We start from the raw sequence: 26472 nt of genomic DNA, 5'->3' as shown, positions 1-26472 counted from the left end.
TTCGTGAAAATGGAAATTAAGCCTTCATTTCTTATTTCCCTTTTGCTTTCTACAACTTGAAAGAAGAAAAGACAGACCTCCCACCTTCACCTTAAACCAGAAAGCTACGCAGATGTTAGTATTTCAAATTTTGACATGAAAAGCCTAAATGATTGAAGCAGCTAATTTTGAAAATCCTTTAAAGAAAAATAATAGGATAGGGGATTTCATTTTCCAGAGCATATAGATATCTTGAAGACTCAGGTAGATTTGTTGCCAAATCACACTCATTTCCCTGATGCTCAGCAAGCCAAAACGCTGAGACACCGAGGTTTGCAGCAAAGAGAGGCATCCGAGCAAAGAGGTCTCAGATTCACCTCCCCGAAGGCAAGGGGTGCAGGTATTTATGGGATAAAGCATAAAGCAGCAGGGCGGTCTGGGGCGTGGAGAGCTCGCAGAAAGGTTACTGGGAAAAGGTGGGTAATTGTCGTTCTGTGCAAGTGTAACTAAGCTACAGGCCTCTGCACGTTCAAAAACGGAGGCACCCGGCCTGATCTGAGGGTGGAGTTCTCGGCCCTCTGACATCAGAAGGTCACCTAGAGGACACTCGCGCATGGCGGGTTGGAGGGTCAGTGGTCCTTTCCAGACTTAACTTTCTCAGCTCCATATAGACACAGGTGATGCCAAGTTTCTGGAAGACACCTCGGGCAAACATCTTGTTTAGGCTCCCTGATCCTTGGATGACGTGCGGGTCTTTTGCAGCAACAAGTAAAACAACTTCGATGTGTAAAGACAGGTTACAGGTGAAATGGATTTAACTGGTGATTACCCCCGGTTATAGATTTAAAGTATTCAGGGTATTTTCTTGGTTTATCATTTGGGCAAGACGTCTTATCTTTCTGGACCTCATTTCTCCAGTGAGGGGAAAGGCTCTCTAAAGCCTTAAGACAGGGTGGACAACCCAAGGTTTAAGTCCAAGAAACGAATCACGGGTAGTGGAATCTAGGCTCAAGGCTGCTTGGATGGGGGAGCAGCTTGGGCCTCTGAAGTGTCAAGTGAAGAATTAACTTGTAGAGAAAAATGACTAGGGCCTGGCTCTGGGCTAGGAACTTTACATATGTTAATACTCCTGGGAGCACGTATTATTACCTGCTCCATTTTAGAGGCATGGGAATAGGGGTTTCAAGGGGTTAGATAACTTATTCAGGATGGCAGAGCCAGGACTGAAATCCTGGCCTTCCTGGTTTTGGGGCCAAATGTTCTTCTCGGAGCAATTCTCGCAGGTGTGAAGGCCTGTCCTGCCTGACATGCGTGGGCTGCGGTAGCATCTCCAGTCTCCAGGGCCCTTGCCTCCTGCCTTCCTTCCCATCTCCATGGCAATTTTTTAAAATCCAGGCCTTTTAATACGTACTGATTTAGTCTCTAATCCTGAATGCAACCGAAATAACTGGATCCCCCTCTGCTCTTGGTTCCCTGATGACCGAATTCGGGCTGTTACGTGTTACGGTAACCACGTTCTGCCTGGCCAGGCCAGTGCTCTGGAAACTACACTCTAAACGACAGGATATTTACTAACTTTAACAAAATTATTTAGACAAATCATCCATTTAAAAAATAGACCAAATAAATATCTTTGAAGACCCAAGGAATCTTTTACCCAGACCGTTTCTTAAAAATAAGACAAACAAAAAGCCATTGGTGCTTTTGCTCACATTAAAAAAAATAAGATATACTGCATTTTGAAAACTTCTCATTGTTCACTAATGAAATCAATGCAAATAACCTTGGTATATGTTTTTTTTTTTTAAAAAAAGATCAAAAACTCATTTCCGAAAAATTCATTTGCTTGGAAATTCATTTTACCTTATGAACTTCCTTGGCCTTATAAACCTGTCAGCAGAGCAAACTGGGAGCCAGTTTCCTGCAGCCATAAATTCCACCAGCCTTTTTACAAGGCCTTATTCTTTGGAAATGTAAATGCTTGTGTTGAAAAGTATTCACTGGGAAGATAAATGAGCCACAAAATGATTAGTGCCCATTAAGTGATTTGTCACCTCTGCCTGGTGAGGGCTTTGAAAGTTGACGCCATTCTTAGCACCTGAGTAAATGAGGTCTCCTGACTTCACTCCTGCCTGGGCCTGCCCAACCCCAGGGCCCCTGGACAGGCCACGTCCACCCAGGCCTGTTAGCCAGCCTTTGTGGACTCTCCCAGGGGCAGAGGTTCTAACCACAACCTGACTTGGCATTTCCACTGCCACCTTTAGGCCACAGCACCAAGCAGAGGAAGAGTGTAATTATACCCTAAAGGGATTCTCCAGAGCTGAGACTGCCTCAGGAATTCTCCACTTTTCCTTCTGAGCAAAGGGCAGGTGGGCGCACAGTAGGTGCATGCGTTCCCAAAGGAGCTCTTTGCTCCTTTGGGCCTGGCTTCGGGCCACACCTGCCTAAATCTAGTCATTCCAGCTCAGGCCCACCTTCTCCACAGAGCCCTCCCTCTTTCACGGCTCCTCTCTTCTGTTTGAGAACCTACACTTCCATCCACTTCAAACTCCTCTGCTGACTTTCAAGACCTAGATAACCCTCCTCACCCAGTTTATCACCCACTGGATTCCCTGAGCAGCCCTGCTGGGTGCTACAAAGAAGAGAGAAATCACCATCAGCTCTGCCAATTAACGCTGATGCATCTCAGAGTCGGCTGTCTTCCCCAGAGAAGAGTGGAAAACTGGCAACGGATGAGTTTACGTTTCCTGGAGGAGAGTGCTTCCCAAAGGCAGTAAGTGACATGCGCACCCTAATCAAGGATAACGAGCTCTTATCAAATATTCAAAATAAAATTAATTAACTTCATTTGATAGGTCAGTGAAGCATGCATGGGGGAGAGGGGGCAGCCGAGTGGTGGTGTAGATGGCTGATCATTGTTAAAAACAACATTCTCAGGAATGACTTCGCACTGTCGGGATGTTCTTAGTCATGACCCGCTCTGAAATGGCTCTGATTTTTAGTTTTGAGTTCCGCCTGCTTGTCCTAGTGGCTCCCCTCCGGTACTGTTGAGATAAAAGGTGTTATTTCTTCCTCTGATCAGTGTGCCTGCCTATTGGCAGAAAACAGTAATTTTGAGAACAGAAATTTTAAGAAGTCTTCCAAAAAGTAAGAAGAGATTGGCCTTGAGTGGGAGCCTGGACCTTGGGAAATACAATTGTCAAGGTAGAGATGGGGCAGTAGAGGAAAAGAAGGGGAGTGAGGGTATCAGGAGGGGCTGCACATGGAAGTCCTGGTGCCCAGACCACACAGCACACCAATTATATCAGAATCTCTAGGGGTGGGGTCCCAGCATGTCTTTTTTAAGGCTTCCAGATGATTCCAAAGTTGCGTTGCTCCCAATACTGAGTGTCACTCTGCTTGGTCCAATGGGCTGACAGTGTACAGACGTGGTGAAGGAGGGAGGGGACAGGAAAGCTGGAAACCTCATGGGGGGAGCCGTGTGCAGGTCCTGGCCCATGGCTCCCCAGCCCTGTCACAGATCCAGAACATTCGTCTTTGTGAGAAAGAAATTCTGACAGGCTCTGACATTGCTAACTTTCCTGAATCAATTTCATTCTGCCGTTTTTAGAAGTATGTACATTCTTTGGGTTATTAGAATGTAGTTGATAAGTTCTGTTTCTTAGTTCCTTTGAGAATTTCCACAGGGTAGCCTTAGCCCTAGTCCTCTGAGATCATTTTCATTTTCCTTTCAGAAAATAGGTAGTAAATCATTTACGAAATGTCAAATACTGTGCAGGGTTCTGGGGATACAATGGTGTGTTGACCATACCGCTCTCTGCTGTGAGGACTCACAGCAGTTGTATGCAGTTGTATTCACGGCCGAGGTTTATCACAGCTGTGTGATAAGGACACAGGCGAATCACAAGGAAAGGGGAGTGGGAAGGATCAGGTGCAGGCTTCCTCAGGCTCGTTCCCCCCGCCCCCGCGAGAGGGGTCACGCAGAGTGCACCCCCAGCCAAGTGCGGCCACAGGCAGGCAGTGACTGTCTGGGAGACCACTGGAGACTTCGGCTTGAGGTCTTTACTGGGGGCTGATCACGTGAGCACCCCCTGGCCAGCACGTTCCCAAATTCCAGAGCCCCAGTAGAAAAGCAGGTGTTCAGCATACACCACATTGTTTGTGCCATCTGGGGCACAGTGGGCCGCTCGGAGGATCTCAGTGTGAGAAGCCAAGGTTCTAGACATCGACCAAGGGCCAACCCTGCAAGCAGGCAAGGAAGGTGGTCTCAGCCCTGCTGTGTGACCTGTTTGCTGCAGAAATGCTAAGCTGAAACGGTCTCTGCCTCCCTGAAGCTCTGTGTAGTTGGAGAGAGAAACATTTGTCTAATCGTTATGTGTACAAATATCACCACGTCTCTGTGAAAGTTCCAGGAAGGAGATGTACTGGCTGCCAGGAGAGCTGCTGCAAGGAGTCTGACCTGGCCTGGAAGGTCAGCCGAGCCTCCCTAAGGCTTCCCATGGCCAACTCAGAAAGATCAGAACTTAGTTAATTCGCAAGGGCTGGCAGAACCTTCTAGGTGAGGAACAGCAGGTCTAACAAACAGCCGTGGAGCCAGAAAAAAAAAAAGTAGTGTGTCTGTAACCGAGATGGAAGGGTTGGAGTTCTGGCAGGCAAGGCCTTGCAGGTCACGGGGAGGATGTGGGGCTTCACCCTAAGAGCAGTGAGAAAGCACCGAGAAGTCAGAAGTGAAGCAGGGGGTGGTGGGATAGGGACTTCAGTTCTTACTTCGAATTTGAGTAATTTGGTTACTGTGTGCTAGGGAAGAAAACCAGAAAAGGGCGAGTAGCAACAAATGTCAGGTTATTTTCTGTGTTTTCTTTAATCAGTCATGTTTTTTTTGCTTCACCTCAGTTTTGTAGACAGATACAGTAATTCTCAGTCTGGTTGTGAAATACCCCAGAGTATCTGCAATGATTTCTGGGGCTCTTAGTAAATCTTCAGAGCAAAATTAATTAATTTCACCATCCGGGTACATGTCAAATGCATACAGTTTAAAGCGAAACATAGTTTTGACTGGGTAAGTGAAGCCAAGGAAGCAATGGCAGGGATCTGAAACTGTCAGAGCTTTGAGGAAAGAAGAGTAATTAAGTGATTACTTATAGATTTGCTACGAATACACTTGAATACTAAACACACAATAGTGAAACATCAATTCTTTCTCCAAGAAACTTAATTTTAAAAACTAAAAAAAAAAAGCTTGAAAGAAAAAATTTAAGGAACTCATGGTATAAATATACCCAGTATTTTTAAGGTTATTATTTTTGTATTAATGTAACAGTAATATATGTTTGTCATAAAAATTTCTAACATGAGACAAACAAGAAGAAAAAAGGACAGAAGAGAGAGAAATTACTTATACTTTGAACACCAATTTTAAAAGCTAATTTCCCTCAGCTCTCCAATTTAGTTTTTTTTCCAATTATTCACTATTTATAGTCTCACAACGAATACTCTTATAGCTAATGCTTTGCACACATTCATGATTATTTCCTAAGCCTGTATTTCTAACAGTGGGTATTGCTGAAGCAAAGGCAGTGCAAACATTTAAAGCTTTTGACATTTGTTTCCAACCCGGCCTCCCCAGAAGTTGTACCTTTTTATATTCTCCTTAGCAGTGCCCATTTCCCACAGCTACTCCAGCTCTGAGCACTACTGACAATTTGACAGAGAAGGAGCATCTCGTTTTATTGTTTTTTTTTTTTTTTTTTTTTGCAGTACGCGGGCCTCTCACTGTTGCGGCCTCTCCCGCTGCGGAGCACAGGCTCCGGACGCGCAGGCTCAGCGGCCATGGCTCACGGGCCCAGCCGCTCCGTGATACGTGGGATCCTCCCGACCGGGGCACGAACTTGCATCCCCTGCATCGGCGGACTCCCAACCACTGCGCCACCAGAGAAGCCCAAGCATCTCGTTTTATTTGTGCATCAATGACTCACGTGCTTTCGTGGAACACACGAAACACACTCAGCTCTGTGACGAGACCTGGGCCATGTGATCTCTGCCCTCAAGACAGCTGACAATCAGGTGGGAAACCTGATCCTTGGTGGCAGCTGGCTGCAGAAGGGAGGGGGTTTATGTGAGAGTGCTGGGAAGCATTTCTGTCCTGGGGGGTATTTCTGAAGGAGGAATCAACAGGATTTGATTCTTAGATAAAACAATGAAGTTGGTTGCATGAAAAGTGACTATAGGGCTGCCAGCTAGAAAAAGGATAGAGGAAACTGGATATTGGAAATTGGGTAACTAAAAGGACCTTATTCAGGGCCAAGGAGACAGTTCCTAGAGGAGCCTGGGTGGGGGTGAGGGTGGTAACAGCTCTTGCTTTCTCTTTTTAACTTTTGGAGGAAGCATCTTTACTTGTGTAAAGAAAAAACAATAATGAATTTCTGTAATGTTAGGTGTGCTGCATTTGAAATGTTAGTAGTTATTCAAAGTTCAGAGGCCAGTGGAATATGAGGTTGGGGCACAGGTAAGAGAGTAGGGCTTCCAGTGACGACCTGGGTGTCCTCAGGATCCAGTGGCTTTGGCCACCAAGGGCTGGACGAAATCTGAGGCAGTGAGTACGCGTGTGAGCGTGTGTGTGTGCTGAGAGGGTGGTGGAGGGGAGGCAGAGGGCCAAGACACAGCCGAGAAGTGGAGCCAGTAGAAGACACAGAACTGTTCCACCAAGTCTTTCTCAAATTGGGGGAGCCTCACACAAGTGGGAGCACAGTGCCCACACAGGTTTCCCAGGGGTGAGTCTTCCAGGAGGAGGGGAGAGTCAGCATCAAGCCAGTTTTCTCTCCCACCCTGAGATGTGGTCCTGAAAGGAGAACCGATTTGCTCAAAGACACACAACACACCCCGAAGTTGCTCTGGGCCAAAATATATGTCCACTGACCTCCAAGGACAGTATTTGGGATCGTGCAAGGAGAAGGCAGAAAAAGCCCGATTTTAACACCACAGTGTTATGCTGACCTATGTGTCAGGCTCTCGATTCTTACCCACGTGGCCTGGCTATCAATCAAACAGGAAATTTTGGAGCGCTCGCTCTTGGAAGCCTGTGCTACATCCCGAATTCCACAACTGACTCCTAGAATTGAGTTTTTGGAGACGAGGATTCACTACAACTACACCACACGATCAGGTACGGAAGCGCGGGAGTGTTAAAGGTCCTACAGATTAAAGAAAATTTCCCTGTGTGAAAGGAGGTGTGTAAAAAATTACAGAGTACTTTCCAGAACCTACTTACCTGATGGAGTTAGTTAGAGACTCAGAAACAAAATTATTTCCCAAAGAGAAGGTTTGGGGTCCTGTTGGAGGCACGAAGATCACCCGAGTGGCTTCCACCCGAATCCCCCTGCAGGTCAAGCTGATGAGTCAGCACAAACTCCTGGACTTGTCTGCACAAAACCTGCCTACGCCCCCTAAACGTCTTCACTATGCATCAGAATTCCCTGCTAAATTACTTTTTGGCATCTACTTCTAACTTTCCCCCATATCTTATGCCCGCACTCTAAATAACTACAATAATGCACACATTGGACAAATCTTTTAAAAATGAAGCAATGTTTACAACTCCGGCACACCATAAAATGCACATGTTCAGGTATTGTTATGAACTAGAAGCTGCCAAACTGATAAGGAGTAAAGAAAGGGCAGGCTTTCTTTTTTCTTTTTGGGGGGGGGGGGGGGGCTGCACCATGCAGCTTGCGGATCCTGTCTCCCTGACCAGGGACTGAACCCCTGCCATGGCAGTGAACGTGCTGACTACTCCCCCTGGTCCTCCCGGCAATTCCCCCTTTTTCTTTTTTTTAATAAGGGTAGAAACTCGGTCTGTCAAGTCTTCTGGTGTGGAATCTAGTACTTATAGTCACCACATGAAAACCTAAAAGTGCTGTCCTGACCCCAGGAAAACAGCAGGCCAACAGGGTCCAGCTTTAGAAATGACCCGATTTTCACAATGAGCCGTCTCCTCCCAATGTTTTGAAATCTGAAGCACCAGACTGTTAAAAACCCATACCTTTATGGTGGGTAGGCTGGGGCAGAGGGGTGATATGGCTTGAATTCCTCAGGGCAGAATCACACTAGGGGTGCTTTCTAGTTCCATGCCAGTCGCCTCCAGGGGGAGTTGCTGCTGCCTGAAGGGACTAGCGGTATTGATCACAGAAATAAAACATTCCTGGTTAGTCCTTTACATCTCTTGGCATTCGGTGATTTTCTAGGAAGTGCAGAAGAAAAAGTTTTAGCCCTTTGGGAGTGTCTTAAATCACGTGAGAAGCAGCCAAGTCTTGCGTGGATCTGTTGTCACTTGTCCCTTTTCTGTCTTTGTGCTGCCACCTAGGGAGAGAAGGAGAATACATGTTGTATCCTGGTGAGGAGAAGCAGTCACCTGCAATCCCGAGGACCATCTGCACCTTCCAGAACAGAAAAGCAAGGCTGGTTGGGTTAGTCCTGAGATCAGCAGCTGTGCATTTGTGCTTCAAAGAGAAGCCTTTGGGACTTACCTGGTGGCACAGTGGTTAAGAATCCACCTGCCAATGCAGGGGACAAGGGTTCGAGCCCTGGTCAGGGAAGATCCCACATGCTGTTGAGCAACTAACGCGCCACAACTACTGAGCCTGTGCTCTAGAGCCCGCAAACCACAACTACTGAGCCCACGTGCCACAACTACTGAAGCCTGGCCACAACAAGAGAAGCCACTGCAGTGAGAAGCCTGCACACCACATCCAAGAGTGGCCCCTGCTCGCTGCGACTACAGAAAGCCCGTGCACAGCAACGAAGACCCAATGCAGCCAAAAATAAATAAATAAAAAAGAGAAGCCCTCAGGCAAAGGAAGCGGTTTCCTTTGGGGCGACCTCATTCTAGGGCTAATGTTAGGCTCCTGGAGGTGGGTGAGACGCACATTTTCCTTCCAGTGTTCAAAGGGAGTGAAATACAAAATAATGTTAAGCTTGCCCAAACTCAGGGAATAGATACCCTCATTTTAGGAAAAAAATGATAATACAAGAAACAGATGAAAAAAAGTTCTAAGGTGAATAATTCTTAAACCATGTTTTCTTCTCTTTTCCTATGCAGATCCAATGTATAAAAAATAAATATAGACTTGCTGGTGGAAGTAGTAGTCCTTAATATCCTCCTGAAAAATGCCATGGAACAAGTGTAATTATTGAAAGCTGGTTTCTTACTGATCACAAAGTCAAACAATTTACTCTGGAGCTATAAGGTATCAAAAAAAAAGAAGTTGATGGAAATCAGACTTCTATGCTGTAAGTGGATAAGATGTGACAGAGGTTAGACCTTCCCTGACCAGCCGCCTCACCAGAACTCTGTCCACTTCCCTGCTCAGCTTCTTCCACAGCCCCCGGCAATATCTGACACTCCATCTAGCTGCCCCCCAGAGCAGAAACTTCTCGAAGGCAGGTATTTTTTGCCATGTGGACAGCTGCATTCCTAGTGCCTAGAACAACATTTGGCACAAAGCGGGTGCTCAGTATATGCTCTTAAAAGAATAAATGAATCTAAGCTTATTCCTTGGCTCCTTTTTTCTTTTGAAAGAACTTATAACTTGACTAACTTTAATTTTACACATTCTGATTAAAGCACATGTGTAAGGTAACAATTCTCTTAACATCCATAAAGAAGCTCTGATTCTTCTGTAAATCACATTCGGTGCTTCCCTCCGCCCCTCCCTGTCTCAAATAGGCTTGATTAGTGTGAGACCATCAAAATAACATTTATTAACAAAAGTACAGTAAATGCTAAAAAGCTGACAGCTGAATTAAAGACTTGGCATGCAAATGCAATAGCTAAGTAGAAGCTTTCATTCTGGCTCAGCACTGCTGAGGATAAATTGACCTGCAGAATTCATTATGAATAGAGCAAAAAGATGAAACAGAATAAATCTGATTTTTCCTTTCTTAGGATAAAATTCACAATTAAAACAGACTACTGAAGGAGAAATGGCCATAAAGCTATATACACAACAATAAGAACCTTGGGGAGGCAAAAAAGAGAGAGGGCTGGGCTTGAGGGTGGAAGGGCAGCCTCGGGCTTGGCCACTCACAGTCTGGGTGTCCTCACTTGGACCATCTATGAAACAGGGATACACCCCCCTTCCAGTCTACCTTAGAAGGTTGCTGTAAAGATTAATTTAACTACTGATACAGGATTGCTGTAAAAACTGTAAAGTACTATTAAACATAAGGTACTTTGCATCAGTCTAACGACCCTGAGAAGCATATAAACTGGAGGAGTGTATAAGTCTGTGTATCAAAAGGTGTACGAATCTAACCATTTCTGCCTTATTCAGATGAGGTCAAAGCCTGTGGACATCGTCCAAGGACACTAACAAATGGCCTTTCACTTGCCTTCCTAGACTCAGAGCTCCTTGCCTTCCACCAAGAGGTTCAACTGTATAATGCAGCTAACTCTGGAGATCTCCAAATCTTGGATTAGTCCTGGAGAAAGGGCTGTTTGGGAAAAAAAAAATACGTGATACAAGGCAGCTAGTTAAGTTAGATCAACTTTAAGAACAGAGAAAGTCAAGCTTAACCTATGTGAAGAGGCTGTCTTTCAAATCTGGTGAAGGGGTGACTTCCCAGGATGCAACGCAAGTCAAAGTTAGGGCCTCTGGGGAAGGGAGTTAATTTGGTGCGGAGAGCCCGGCAGTCGGAAGTCCTGAGTTTACTAGCTGTGTGACCTTGGGCAAATGAAATGACCTTACCCTTCTCAACTGTAAAATGGAGGAAATAATACCAATTGTGCCACATGGTTTCCGGAAGGATTTTAAACACATAAATTCATGGGAAAAGTGCTTAAAAATTGCAAGGCACTTTGCCAGTCTTTGTTATTACTTTCTAAGAATTATGCTCTTTGCAGTTCTTTCCACTGCAAAGTAATGTAATCTATGGAAAATGAAGAAAAGAGACAAATATATAACATGAACACAACAGCCAGAGTGAACATGTTGGTGTATTTGCTTCCAGTCAAACAGATGAGAGAATCCACCCAAGGAGCTCAGACGAGGGCCTGATGCGGGGTGAGCACAGGACAGATGCTAATCAAGGGCATAGCCTCACAGAGGTGGAGGAGATGAGGCGCCCCAAGCAGCAGTGACCGCAGGGCAGGACATCAAACAACCCAATGATCTAGTCTCATCTCACACGGAAGACACCACTGTGGGTCAGCCATGCTAGTGGTTTGTCCATGGGTCAGAGTTAAGGCAGGATTAGGACTACAACCAAGTATAAATCCAGCTCCTTTAAATTAATTGGCCTTTTTAGACCAACTATTTTACTTTTTAAAAGTAAACTTTTTAGTTTCGTTTGAAACACGGTTGCTCATTTTCACTTCATTTTCATCTGTTTACTGTTATTGTGATCGTAAGTTTGCATGCAGTATAAACACTGTACATTTAGTAAGTGTAAATGGGTACATTTCAGCTTCTCACTTCCAAATTGCCTTTGTGTCTGGCTAAAGCCCCGAGTAAGAGTAAGAGAAACGGGAGCGTGGGAGTGGAGGGCGGCGCACTAAAAATAGACCTGAACGGATGAAACCCAGTCCCCCTTGACATCCACATTAAACCTGATGGAGGGGAATCTCTTTGGGAGTCAGAACCCGAGAAGCACAAACCTGGAAGATGAAAGAGCCTGAGAGCTAGAGTACAAGGAAGATTTAAATCGAAGATAAACCAGGCACAAAAAAGGAAAGGATGTTGGTAATCTGAGATCAGTTTCAGAAATACGAATGGTTTGATGAAAATGATGGAGGCTCTTGTGTGTGTACACAAGTGGTTTTAGAGTTTGCAGAAATCTTTTGAAACTTTCCCCAAACTCAGCACATTAATCAAAAAGATAAATGATGTAAGTAAGATAAGCAAAGTGCCAAAGGATCTGAGTTTTCTGCGCTACCCCAATGTTTGGTACTGTACCTGTGGTAATAAAGTCTAAAAAGTCTCTAGTTTGAAATTCTTTAAATTTGAAGGAAGGATAGGATATATACGTGTATGTCTGTATATACGTATGTATGTTTGTGGGTGCATATGTGTATATGTGCATGTATTTGTATTTAAGTGTGTGTGTATATACATGTGTGTCAATTTGTGTATATTGTGCATGTATATATATAAAGTCCACACTGATTTGTTCCTAATATTATTCCCCAGAATAGCACTTGGCAGGTAGGTGTAACACCTTTAGTTTTTCACTCTTCAACTACTATTCAACTCCTAGTTAACACTGCACATTGCAAGTAGGATTAGTATCTTGACATCAAAAGTAAACTCAAATATGGAAGAAAAGAAAATTGATGATTTCAGATTCCCATTTAATCTATAGCTAAGTCATGATGTGAGCACCTATTTAAAGCTCCTGAAATCTAATGTACAGTGTAGTGACTATAGTTAATAATACTGTATTGTATACTTGAAATTTGCTGAGAGAATAGATCTTCAGTGTTCTCATCTCACACACACACACACGGTAAACAAGTGAGGTGACAAATATGTTAATGAGCTTGGTTATGGTAATCATGTCACAATCTTTGTGTATCAAAACATCACATTGTACACTTTAAATATATACAATTTGTCAATTATACCTCTATAAAGCTGGGAAAAAATAAAAGCTTCTGTGAAGACAAGGAGTATATAGACCACATATACTCTCAAACTTCAATAATTTAGGTTATGGGCTTTATATGAATAATCTTTAAATGCCATGTAAAAGCAAATTTATTAACAGCACAGATGTAAACAATGTATTCTAACTTGAGACATTCTGACGCAGATAAAATGACTACAGTAAGTGAAGTTTAATCAACTGATAGAAGAAAATTCACAGCCCTTTATCCAGAGATTAAAGATTATATCTATTTCTATTAAGCCTCTACAAGGAGTTTATGAATATGTTCTTAAACTTCAACTCTAAGAGCACCACAGACAACCACTCAGAATGAAACTTGAATTCCAAAGTTCAGCCATAAAATGTCAAGGAACCCCATTTTGTACTGCAGAACACTTTTCTGAGGTGTCCGGTACAGACTAACTGATTGATCGATTGATTACCTCATACCTTTATAGAAGGCCTGCTCTGCGCTGCCCCATGTTAGGTGCTGTGGACATAACTGTGACCTAGTCAGGCAAGGTTCTATGAAGAGGGTGAGGCAGGAAGATGGGAGAGGATTGGAGGCAAGTGAGGAATTAGGAATTGCATCTCTGAGAAAATGATGCTTGAGATGCTTGAAATGACATGATGGAACAAATCATGTGAAGATCTGGAGGAAGGATATAAAAGATAAACAAGTCACACAAAGGCACTGATATGGGAACAGTGTGGCATATTCAAGGACCAACAAGAAGGTCATGTAATAGCTTAGACAATTTGAAAGACCAAGATAGATCAAGATCATGACTTTGACCCTTGGGATAAAAAGGTCAAGTCTCAATTAGTGAGGACACTGGTTAGAATACTCAACCTATCCAACATTTGTGCCCAACCTATCCAGTGTGTACCAACATCTACCAACTGCATATTCTGTGCAAGACACAAGGTGAATAGTACAGAGTCAACATTTGTGCCCAACCTATCCAGTGTGTACCAACATCTACCAACTGCATATTCTGTGCGAGACACAAGGTGAATAGTACAGAGTCAACATTTGTGCCCAACCTATCCAGTGTGTACCAACATCTACCAACTGCATACTCTGTGCGAGACACAAGGTGAATAGTACAGAGTCAACATTTGTGCCCAACCTATCCAGTGTGTACCAACATCTACCAACTGCATACTCTGTGCGAGACACAAGGTGAATAGTACAGAGTCAACATTTGTGCCCAACCTATCCAGTGTGTACCAACATCTACCAACTGCATACTCTGTGCGAGACACAAGGTGAATAGCACAGAGTTCCTGCTGTTAAGTAGCTTACCTTCAACAGGGGTGATAATTCAAGAGTTTAAGTAGCCTTTCTCTCATCCTTTTGCCCTTTGGGTTGGGTGTCACTCTCCTGGCTCCTATGGCACCCTGCCTTACAACTACAGCTGCTGTGGGGATTAAATGAATTATTATACGTAAAGTGCTCAGAACAGTGCCAAGCACATAAATGCTAGACAGTATTTGTTGTTATTAGTATCATTAGTTATTAGTATTATGAAATGATCACATGAGAAACAGGATATTAGCACAATTTCAAGGTATCAGAAATGGAGGGGCATTTCACAAAATAACTGACCAGTACTCTCAAGGTGTCAAGGTCACGGAAAGATAAAGAAAGACTGAGAGACACATTACAGAAAAGAGGAGATATACTTAACTAAATGCAATGTGGAAGGATGGACTGGACCCTGGAATGGAAAAACATTAGTGTAAAAATAGATGAAACTCAAACAAGGGGGTAGATTAGTTAATAATATTGTGTTATTGTAAAGTCCCTGGTTTTGATAATTGTACTGGTTATATAAGGTGTTAAGGTTAGAGGAAGCTGAGTGAAGGGTATATGTATACTCTCTACTGTTTTTGCAACTTTTCTATAAGTCTAACGTTATTTCAAAGTAAAAAAGTAAAGACAAAGAAATTGGCACAGAAATGTCAGAGATGTTGGAACTAGCAGACAAGAACATTTAAGCAGCTATTGTTAACGAACTACTTGAAGGAGAACACAATGAGGAGAGAAATGCGAAGATATAAAAAAGAGCCAAATGGAACATCTAGAGCTGAAAATTCCAATATATGAAATAAAAATTCACTGAGGTTATAGAAAATAAAACACTACAAGACAAAGTAAAATTGAAAATAAAGAAGAAGAACAGAAGTTAAAGGACCTGTGGGACATCAAGTCGTCTAGCATACATGTAACTGGAGTCCCAGAAGCGAAGAGGGTGAAGAGAAAAGGGGGTGGGTGGGTGAAGAACAGAAAATTTATAGACATACTGGCCAGAAATTTTCCAAATTTAATGAAAATAATCAAGAAAACAACGAAGAGACACAACCAAATCAGGTATGAAAGAAGGAATATCACTAGATTCACAGACATAAAAAGGATAATAAAAATATAAGAAACAAGTTATACCAATAAATTTGACAACTAGATGAAAGATACATTTCTTGAAAGACATAAATTACTAAAACTGGCACAAGAAAAAGAAGAAAATTAGAATAGCTTTACATTATAGAAATTGAACTAGTAACTAAAAAATTTCCCAGAAAAAAAAAAATTCCAGGCCCAAATGGCTTCACTAGTGAATTCTGTCCAACATAAAAAGGAAAAACAATACTAATCTCACAAAAACGCTTTCAGAAAATGGGTGATGACAGACTATTTCCCAACTCATTTAATAAAGTCAGCTTTACTCTGATACCAAAACTAGACAAAATCATTACAAATAAGGAAAACTACAGACCAATATCCCTCATGAACAGAGATTAAAAAAATCGTTAATAAAATATTAGGAAATAAAACACAATACTATATATGAAAAGACCAAGTGAGTTTATCCCAGGAATATAAAGTTCAACATTCAAAAATCGATCATTATACTTCACATATTAAAATATATTCCTTTACTAAAGGAAAACTGCATGATCATCTCAATAGATGAAGAAAACTTATTTGACAAAATTCAATATCCATTCATGATTAAAACTCTCACTGAGAAGAACTTCCTCAGTCTGATAAAGGAAATCTACAAAAACCACACACATAGATCGACAGTAGCAGCAAGCACACCTCTTGCCTGGGTCTTGGTTTCTAAATACCATTCTCCTCTAAAAGGAACCCTGGCTCCTTGGGAAAGAGGCTGATTCCAGGGCTTGGACACGGAAAATACATGAAGAGTCTGGAATACCCTCTTGCAGAAGAAGTAATGAAGTATTTAAAAATGAATGAAACATAACAAAAAGATACAGTAGGCAGCTTGAAGGGACTCCTACTGGCCCTTCTGGGACAATATGAGGAACAGAATAATGTAATTTAAATCACTGGATAAAATAACCTTCAAGTGCATGATGATATAAGCTCATAAATGAATAAATAAGTAGAGAAGGGAAAGCCCTTCCTTCTAGAAAAATGTCAAAGTAAATAAATATAAATGTAAAATAAGTAAATATAAAAGAAATGATGGAGTTGGAAAAAACATCAGTTTTATTTTAAAACTTGTGAGTGAATGCTGAATGAGGAATAGAATACTTAAAAGTGCCAGAGTATTTGCCCACAAATCACTTATTAATTACAAAGAGAAAAATAATAACTCTACAGTGGATAAACCTGGTGGACACCACCTTAATCAAGCAATCAAAGTTAACATCCCTAGTACTGAGTCATGTGACTCTTGACATGGTGCACTAAGAAAGACACAGCATTACTTCTGTGGGTGCCCAAAAGGTAAAACTTGGATCTAATCAAGAGGATACATTAGGCAAACTCAAAGTGAGGAACATTCGACTAAATAACCAGCCTGTGCTCTTCAAAAATGTCAAGGTCAAGTAAGACAAGGAATAGGTGAGAAATTTTTCCAGATTAAAGAAGACAAAAGAAGGCTCAGTGCCAGACAGTTTTACCATGGATGTTCTTTAAAAGTTTCCAGAAATAGATTGTTCTTATGCAAAATTATTCCTTCCAGAATACTGGGAAAGATTGAAAGCCAGCTGAATTCTAACACTAAGATCTAACAGCAATATTGCTTTCGAATATAGATGCAAACATTCTAAATAAAAGCCGAGAAAACCTAATTGAGAACTAGATTTGACAATGGTTAAACCAGAGAGGGAGCATCCATGATGCTCTCCTTTATCTACTGCCAGGTAGAGTTTAGTGTAGGAACTCAAGCACAGTTTAATTGTGATAAAAACTCTACAACCAGCACAAGAGATGCCAAAAAGATATTTGATAACAACCAATACCAATGACTAATTAAAACTTTAAGGAAACTAAGTATAAAAGGAAATACCAAAGATAGATATTCTTTATCCCATTAACAATAGCTAGTGTCAGAACTGATGGTAACGTACATTAATAAAATCACAAATTAGGCAAAGATAACTACTATTACATATTATTCTTCAATACTGTTCTAGGTAGTCTTACCCATGTAATATGATATAAAAGATATAAAAGAGCTACTATAACTATCAGAACTGCACACAAATTTTTCGAAGTTAAAATTATGTACCTTATTATGCATTGAAAACCCAATATGAATAAAATTTTAAAATTTAGATTAATAGTTTAGTAAATTAGTTATTTAAAGGATAAATATATAAAAATGTAATACTTTACCACAAAATAGCCAGTTAGGAGATATAACTGAAAAAAAAAAAAAAAGATTTCATTAATAGCAACAAGAATACCTAGAGATACTCCTAAAAAGAAGTATCTAGAACCTACATGAAGATGAAGAACCAAATGTTAGTGAAAGGTATGATTAGGATTTTAGTAAATATAGACAAATACCATATTCCTGAATAAGGACACTGACTTTTGTAAAGATGTGTTTTTCTCAAAATAATTTATGGGTCTTTCAAAATCTCAGTAAAACCCATTAGAATTTACTCTTAGAACCTGTAAAAATGATCCTACAAATCTAATGGAAAAAATAAAAAGATGAGAAAATAATTACAAACCAAGGGAAAAAAATTACAATGAACACAGTGGACAAAAATGAATGTCTTTAAGTTATAAAATACTTTTTAGAATCAATAAGAAAAATACTGATACTCCAATAATTTAACAAAGGGCATAAACAAATAATTCTCTATAAGATGGCAAATGATAGGTAAATGTGAAAAAATGAACATTATTATTACTGTGGACAAAAAAATGTTGCCTGCCATTTCAGAAAACAACAAATGCTGCCCACCATCAAGCCATCAGCCTCTGCAGAGCTTCCCCTCACCCGCCCCCCCACCTCGGTGTGCCCTGAGGGGAATTCAGGATGGAGAAAAACAGAATACTGGCCCTGAACCAGAATACTGGTTCAGATGCATATCAAAGGAGTAATTTCAATGAGCCCAGACTCTTGCATCTTCCCATACCCAGAAAAGCACTAAACTCATTAACTTGAGATGTCTGGGGTTTCTTTTGTGTGTGTATGATTAGCAGTAATCTTTTGATGTTTGACTGCATGTTTTTTTTTTTCAACAAAAATTCCTACATATCCTGGCTTCTCTCTTACCTCTTTGTAACAGTTCCTCAGAGCTATCTGAGAGGCTGCCTCCCAGGCTATAGTCCTCTGTAAGTTCCCTGAATAAAACATAACTCTCAACTTTCAGGTTGTGTGGGGTTTTCTTCAGTCGACATTATTAATCAGGAAAATGTGAATTAAAACCACACCAACATGCCTTTTTTCCACTTATTTGCAAAGACACTACTCAAAGCTAATAAGGACTCATACCATCATTTGTTAGAGTGCAAGATACTATAACCCTTCTGTGAAATATATTCCCAAAAGTATATATTTGAAAAACTTAGTTATTCATCAGTAAGCCCACTTCTAAAAATCCATTCTAAGAAAACAATAAAAGATACGGACAAATATTTACATAGAATCTGATTCTTCCAATAGCAAATGTTTAAAAATAATACAAATGTCCAAAATAGGACTATGATCATTAAATAATCAAATACTCAAATAATTAAAAATTACTGTCATTAAAGAAGTATATTTATGAAGAAGAGTAGCCTGGGAAAATGCTCACAAAATGATGTCAAGAAAAAAGGTTATAAAATTACTATTATAATTCCTTTAAAAATTATTATAGAAGAAAATACACCATATTACCTCCAGGTAATGCAAAGTCAGGAGATTATAATTTTTGTTTTATACTTTTCTCTATTTTCTGCAAAGAACATGTATTCATAAAACAGAAAATACATTAAACAAAAGATTTACCCAAAACTAAAGGCTTTTAAAAAGTAGTAGTTTATCTGATAGTTGTGTTATATTTCTCTCAGTATATTGAAAACCATATTGCTATAGCTACCATGTGCAACGTTGCATAAAATAACAGGCATACACTCAAATATCGTCACACATCAGTTTATTGAGGAAATTGTGATGCTAGAGGTTAATTCTATTCACTTGATTACTTTTCATGATGTCAAACAAAACTCCAAAGGCCACAAGCCATGAAGTTATACAATTACTTTCCCATATTTTGTTCAGGAAAACACAAAAATCAAACACAAAGAAATGTTCAAGTGAATCTGAAAATTGCCCCCTTCCTACTTTTTTTTAAAAGGTGGTAATTAAGGGTTAGGAAGTACAGTGGAATGGAGGAAGGCTGAAAATGGGACATGTAGAAGGCAAATATTTTTGCTTGATTTAATTTTCAAAGTTTCAAATCTTTCCAATTTTTTTAACATGTTTTGCACCAAAAAAGGAATCAATACTTTTCATTCCACTCTTGTCAACTTTAGCCAAAGCCTTCTGAGCTGCAGTCATTTTGCTATTTTTCTGTTATTGAAAATAAGAGAGAAAAATTGTTATGAATGTAACATTTATAAATCATACATGCAAATCAAACAAGACCATGCATGTCTCAAGGTTCGTTAAGGGAGGTAAGCATTTGCTGCTGACATGCTTCATAAAGGAGTGATTCTTTTTAAAAGTTCTGATTTCTATTCAGAATTCAGATCTAAGAGACAAAATATGTTAAAAGAGGCAGGAGACAAAACTGCCACCTTCTAAGGAGTGGAATGTTACAACCAACGGTTTACTTTAGGGGAAATAATTCTGGAGGGTGTATTAAGTGAAATAACACAAACGATGGAACTGACACAGGCAGCAATTGTCAGAGGGAGGAATTACAGCCTTGTATTACCAAATGATGAATAATTCACAACAATCTACCATCTGATTTTATTCATAGGCTCTATGGGAAACCAAGGACAAAGCTATTATATTCAAAAGATAACCTGTATTGCAAAGCATCCAGGACCAGCAGGATAGCTGTCCCATTTTTCCTCCAACAAAAAAATACTTTCTAAAAAGCTGACTCCAAATAACTCTGCCTTTTAAAATTCTCTCTCTTCCTGGTCACTGTTTTTGTTTTGTTTTGTTTTGCCATGTCCTATAACAAGAACTGGCAGAAGGGAAATAGCAGCTGATTTTACTTCAGTGTTCAGCAAAAGCATAAATGATGGGAATCAGCAAAGAAAAAATCATCTATCTCTCTGGGAACTGTGAGACAGAGCCATTGCCAAGGTATCTGTTAAGGGCACAGTCAATATATGATCCCTAAAAATTTGCTTTTTACATTCTGTCACTTATAATTTAGTAGGCTTATATTTTGGCTGGATGGGGAAAAGTGACAGTCTCTGAGACAAGTTATCCTCCATCCCCTGCAATTAACTGACATCCTGGTCCAACCTCTTATCTCACTGGTGCGGTGCCCAAGTGGATACAATGGGAAGCAGCACTTAGAAGGGTGGGGCAGAAATACTCCTCACAGAGAAACTCGAAAATGTCCCTGCTTACAGAAGGCACTGAGATAACCAGCTGTTTTAGCCAAATCTCAAGTTGGATTATCCCCTGATAGCCCATGCCCTGATAAATTACATGTAGATTAAAGAACACAATTTTTAGAAAACATTAAATCTATGGATAGTAAGTGTTCTTAAAATCTAGGTGGAAGTTAACCTATCTTGGGGCAAGGCAAGGTCTTTCTAAGCATAAAAATAATGAGAAAATCATAAAAAACTTCCATATTTAATCCTCAGATAAACTTAAAATAGTTCAAAAGTCAAATGAAAAGCCTAAACAAACTGGAAAATTATCTGTACCCTATATGTCATGAAAAGTGTTAATAGCCTGAATTTAGAATGAGCTCTTACAAATCAACAAGAAAAATATTACTATCCCAATATAAAAACAGGCAAGAAACATGAACTAACAATTTGCAAAAATGCAGATAGGCAATAAGCATTTGGAAAAACAACCTTTCTACCTAAAGTAGCCTACTTAGGCAAATTTTTCAAGAATAAAAATAATACTTGATGTTGTCAAGAATGTGAGATGAACACTCATCAGCAATAACGGCTGGGAGTACAAATTTCTGCTACACTTTTGGAAAGCATTTTAGCTATATATATGTATACTAGTAATCATGGAAAGAGTTCATGTTTTCTAAGCCTTTACTCTTAGTTTTAAATTGTGTCTAATGAAATAGAGATGCAGACTATAAATGAGAATGTTTATCACCTCATTAAAACAAAAACAAAAAAGCAGAAGTAACCTATGTGTCCAAAAATAGGAGAATGATTAAATAGACTATATTCCCTGTGGTGAAATAAAATAACACATGATTGAATATCACAAAACCATTAATAATTTTTCAAAGAAAGCTTAATGACATGAACATTTTCACAATATAGAGCTAAATGAAAAAGGCAGAACCCCAAACTATATGTGTGTGTGTATATATATATATGATGATGTATAGGATAAATCAGTAAGAAATGTTATGAAAATACTTGCTGGGGTGGTTGCTGAATTATGGAGTTGTTAATAATTGTTGTCATTGTCATAATTTCTGGGAAGCTACTGGGCAGCAGAGTCGACAAAAAATTACCTTTGGAGCCCCTTCCTCTGCCCCATCCTATCACTCTGAATATATTGCAAAGTTTAGGCACACTCTTGCAAATAAGTATACTGCATTTCTTTATCTGTAAAAAGTCTTCTTTGCTTGACGCTTTCATCACCATTCATAATTTTGAATTAATTCTTAAGTCACAGAAATGCAAGTTAATAATTCTTCATGGTTAAAATGATAAAATCACAATCAAGCATGCAATCGTTCCTCGAAGTCCCCATGCAGCAACAGCCACAGGATTCAAGAGTATTTGCTGCTGCACCCAGACACATACCTTTACAGTCTTCAAATCTTTAGTGTTAAACTTAGTGTAATCTTCTTTTGCTTCTATGCGCTCATCTGATAACTTTACTTTCTGCAATGTTAGAGCAGTGAAGTGTCAAACGTCAGCTTGACACTTACATCAGTCCATTAAAAAAAAAACCCAACATGTATGTGCAATTTGGACCAGTAGCGAGGTCAAATGGAGCAGCAGACCCTGCAGAGGGCTTACTTTTTACAAGTCCCTTCGCTTTTTGCCAATTATCTAGGAACTAAGCCAGACGTCCCTTCCAAGAAGCAGCCTTGGTGATGGGGAGATGTGAGCAGGCAAGCCCATGACCCAGCCCTTAGGCTGTCTAGCGGTATGATCACATAATGTATGTACCAGGGACAGGGGGCATCGAGGTGACTGCTGACTTCCAGGACAGTCTGAGGGGGGGTGAATGCAGGCACAGAAGGCAAAGAAGAGAATTTCCTTTAAGATGGCCGGGGTCCAGCCAGAACCCCGACTTCATTCACCTGCAGGGCTGCTGTAATGTCCATTTAGGAATACAGGGACAGCATTCTGACTGTCACCATCTTTGTATAGCTTTATGTTCTTACCTCCTTTCAATTCAATTACCTCATTTTATCCACATAAGAACAACCTTGCAAAGCAAGCAGAAGGAAGCACAGAGGTTAAGTGAACAGCTTAAGGTCACCTAGCAGAGGACTTGAGGTGAGATCTCAACTATGGTACAAGTGCTCTTTCCATTGGACCCAATGCAATTAGGTCAACCTTTACTTCATGATTTCACCTTTCACATGAGCATTTTTCACCAGTCAATGAATGTGAGAATCTTGTCAAGAGCTAGACTGTGGCCATATGTTCATATTATGGTAGGAATCTGACACATTTATTATGTAAAAGGCACATAGCAGGGCAGGTAAGTCTTGATGTTTAACATGGAGAACTGACTGCACAGGGATCACAACTTGGACTTTTACAGATTTTCAAGCTCTCTGTGGAGACGCTGGGTTGACAAGACCCAATATGGACCCACCCTAGGAAATGCAGATTTGTTCCCAGCTTCACTCTTCACACCCAGCTTTCACTACACAAAGAACTGTAGAGTCGCTACTAAAAGATGCCACAGCCCGTGTACAATACAAGTGGGTAAAATGACACGTCTTGAAATTTTTCACCAGCACACTGTTGAATACGTTGGGAAAAAAACATTAACTGTAACATCTACTTAAATTTCTGTTATTTAAAAGACTGAATCACTACAGATTTGGGGGAATGTTTCAGAAGAAATAGAAAAGTGGCTCAGAAAGACAGTAACAAAGGGTCTGACTAAATGGGTACAGTTCTGGAAAAAAAGGCAGACAGAAAAGTACAGAGGAACTAATGCTAAGATTGGTCTTATTCTTACAAATGACTTGCAAAGAAGGCACTTAGGAACATCTCCAAATCCACTGATTGCATTCAGCTCTGCCAGCTGACAGTGATAAATTCAAAAGATGCAAGGGGGTGAGAACTGGAAGCCGGGCCTCAACACAGTCAAACATAATAGTAATAAAATAATGCAAAACATATTAAGGACGAGAGGCTCCATGCTACGGATTACAACACAGATGCAAAGATACCTAACAGTCACTGGAACGTTATTTCCTGCAAACAATCAACTATATTTCTGTAAAAATCAATCAAATCCTAGACACAGACGGGAAACCTAGCAGCAGACATTGTCCTACACTTGCTTCAACTACGGTACATCATCCAGTGAAGTTTGCAATGTACAAACCGGAGCCCCAGGAAGACACAATAGAGCAGGAAACCTCAGAAAGCGACTAAAATAATCTAGGAGGTGAAGTTGAGTGTAGGAGAAATGAGATGCCAAGATCTAAATCTGGGCTTAGCCAAGTCCCGCTCAGGGGCCAAGTCCAGCTGGCTGTCTGTTTTTATAAATGAAGTTTTACTGGAACACAGCCATACTGATTGGCTTATGAATTGTCTGTGGCTGTCTTCGTGCGGCCAGAGGGTAGGTTCTCGTATTTTTGTAGAAAGAATTCAGAGCTGAGACTGAGAGGCCAAGTAAGCAAAGGATTTACTGAGTGACAGTACACTCTCAGGAGGGAGCGCAGGCAGGCTCAGGTGAGCAGCAGTGAGTCCTTTCGGCAAGCTGGTTATACGGGGTGTGAAAATGATTGGGTGGAATATTCATCAAGAAGGGAGGGATTTGGGGGTAATTTCCTGGTTTTCATCCCAGGTCCACCTTCCCGAGAGGAGGGGGAGTTTCTGTCCTTATTTGGCTTTGCTCGGATCTGTCGTGGTGCCGGTGCATGATGGGTACTGCTCTGGTTGCAATGCTAATTCTACTGTAATGAGGGCATAATGAGCAAAAGGTTACATTCCGACCAGGAGGTTCCTGCCTTTCTTTGTTTGCCTCTAGGACCCTTGTCTTCACAAGACATATGGTCTCCTGTCAGCCCGGAGGTTCCCGCTTTTCTGTGTTTGCCCCTAGAACCCCTGTCATTGCAAGACGTATTATGGTCTCCTGTCACATGACCTGTGCCTCCCTCCTCTGCTCATGTCTGGCTAACTGCCTGCTCTAACGTCTCCCCCCTCGGGGAGTCTGGACCCTTAAAATCTTTTAAGGGTCAAAGGGTCGACGGTCCGTCTTCCGTAGCTGCTTCAAGCTGAGCAGGGGCATTGTCCCTACCAGTGGGGTCCAGATCACCTTGCTCTGTCAGAGACAGGAGGTCTCAGGGTCATGTACAGCGGCAGAGATGGGGAGTGGGGAGTAGAAGGAGGCTGCAGCCCTGTCCAGTGGGTGTTGATGGCCCCCATCTTCTTGCAGGATGGGCTGAAATCCCTGGCATACCATCACATGTAGGTGACACTGTCGTAACCTGAAGAAACAGACTTAACAAACAGGAGACTAAAAAGGCAGGGGCCCCAAATCAGCAAAAATATTACTGTAGTCAGAGGTCCAAGCAGGGGTAGGAACCAGGTCATGTTTGGTAGTACCCCGCTGACTGCAGTCCATGTGGAGCTGGCACTGGGGTCACCCTTCCCACAAGTGTGGAGCCCCTGGGCCTGTTCGTGTATCTTTTGCATATCTTCTTCCACCTGGCCAGCAGTGGTGATGGAGGTGCAGCACATTTTTTTGGTTACTGCACACACCCCTCCCCGTTCAGCTAGCAGATAGTCCAGGGCCAGTCTGTTATCCATCACCACACTCGCTAGGAAATAAAGGGGGTCCCCCATGGTCCTGGCCAGAGGAGACAGAGCATCTGGCAGGTTGCAAAGCATTGCCTCAAGGTAGGCAAAGCCGCCCATGGGGCCACCAAACAACAGCTGCTCCAGTTGCTGCCAGGATGAGGCCCATCAGCCTCTTACTTCAGGAGTGGCGGATATTATGGAGGGATACACCTAGGTTCATCTGATTACTTAGCTGGCCTAGCGTGCACTGTCCCGCAAGCAGGGCCTTATCTATCCAAGGCAAGGCCACAGCCAATCCTGGGGAGGGGAAGGAGAGCTGGAGTTATTCTGAGAAGGCAGCTGGTTTATGTTCAGGCCGCAGAGGGACAGGCGTCTGGGGCAGTGCACGCCTGGCGCACTTCTGAGGAGCTGAGCCATTCCTGTAAGTGGTTTGCCCAAGAGGGTGTACCCACGCGGCTTGAGGAGAGAGGCCACCGTTACAAGAGGGGTCGTGAGGTGTGGGGACTTTTCTGTAGGCCTTAGGAGGGCCATATTGTAAATGCCGGACAACTGGCGTTTTCCCTCCCTCTTCCACTGGTCACTAGGGGCAGGGGCAGCAAGACAGGCTAGACTCATTGCACTTGGGAATGAGTACTTGGTATTGGTTAGAAATATTGATGTGAGGGGTGAGATCCAAGCATGGAAGCTGCGTTAGGGACAGGATATGAACTTCAAGAGAGATGGGGTGAGTTTCTTGGCTAGGGCCAGCAAAACCTGATTTCCAGACTCTGAAATCACCTTTAGGACTTATCCTGATTTATTAGGAACTTAGTGACCTCACTGGTTTCGGTGTCCACCAAAATATCTGAGGGTAAGAAGGGCCTACCATTAGTCATTTCAAAGGGGCTGAGCCTCAGCTTGTCTGAGCCTGCCCGTGTTCCCTCCTGAGAGTTTACTATCTCTCAATAAATCCTCGCTTTGCTTACTTGGCCTCTTGTGACTTGTCTCTGAATTCTTTCTGTGAGGAAACAAGAACCTACCCTCTGGCAACATCTGTGGTAAGCCAGCCAGGAGAATTATTGGGAGGTCAAATATCCCTCCTCCTTTCCCTGGCAAGTCTTAGCCTCTCATCTCACTTGTGCTTGAGAGCCACTGCCTGACTTCTTGTCATTACTCTCCCTTTTGCTCCCTTTGCCTGTCACCTTTTGGACCTGCTTGCTGCAACATACGTGGGCATGGGTCAAGCATATGTAAGACACCAGGGTGTTTCCCACCACAAGACTCCTGCCGTGTAAGGATATGTGGGTCATGGAAGGGACTAGAGAGAAGATAGGTCTGTCCACCCACCTTAAAACAACTTCCATGTAACGTTTTTAGGCACACAAGCTTAAAACATAACACCCTCCCTTTCCCTGTGGCTGTCCCCACAGGATTATTTC

General features: G+C 41.6%; 1 protein-coding gene and 1 long non-coding RNA gene across 22 annotated transcripts in view; one reads left to right on the top strand and one right to left on the bottom strand.

Annotated features, from left to right (window-relative positions):
• Positions 1-11952, top strand: part of LOC137210913 (uncharacterized) — a 32981-nt gene extending 21029 nt beyond the window's left edge. Inside the window, exons 3-5 of one of the 4 annotated variants that reach the window (XR_010936795.1) lie at positions 5737-7141; positions 8339-8885; positions 9074-11952. This is a non-coding gene — a long non-coding RNA (uncharacterized lncRNA). Of the gene's footprint in view, positions 1-5736; positions 7142-8338 lie in introns of all 4 variants that reach the window. The other 3 variants (XR_010936792.1, XR_010936794.1, XR_010936793.1) reach the window with 3 other exon arrangements.
• Positions 7545-26472, bottom strand: part of RNASEH2B (ribonuclease H2 subunit B) — a 126961-nt gene continuing 108033 nt past the window's right edge. For 8 of the 18 annotated variants that reach the window (XM_067712963.1, XM_067712959.1, XM_067712966.1 and 5 more), the window contains 2 exons: positions 21860-21940; positions 19016-19448 (listed from right to left, as the gene is read on the bottom strand). In XM_067712963.1, coding sequence (XP_067569064.1) covers positions 19332-19448; positions 21860-21940 — 198 coding nt within the window. In that variant the 3' untranslated portion in view covers positions 19016-19331. Of the gene's footprint in view, positions 8335-10365; positions 10468-13927; positions 14043-14091; positions 14343-17272; positions 17300-19015; positions 19449-21859; positions 21941-26472 lie in introns of those variants that run through there. The other 10 variants (XR_010936781.1, XR_010936782.1, XR_010936783.1 and 7 more) reach the window with 10 other exon arrangements.

The sequence above is a fragment of the Pseudorca crassidens genome, chromosome 18 (assembly GCF_039906515.1).
Source record: "Pseudorca crassidens isolate mPseCra1 chromosome 18, mPseCra1.hap1, whole genome shotgun sequence".
Taxonomy (NCBI): Eukaryota; Metazoa; Chordata; class Mammalia; order Artiodactyla; family Delphinidae; genus Pseudorca; species Pseudorca crassidens.
This window is presented reverse-complemented; position numbering and strand designations above follow the sequence as displayed.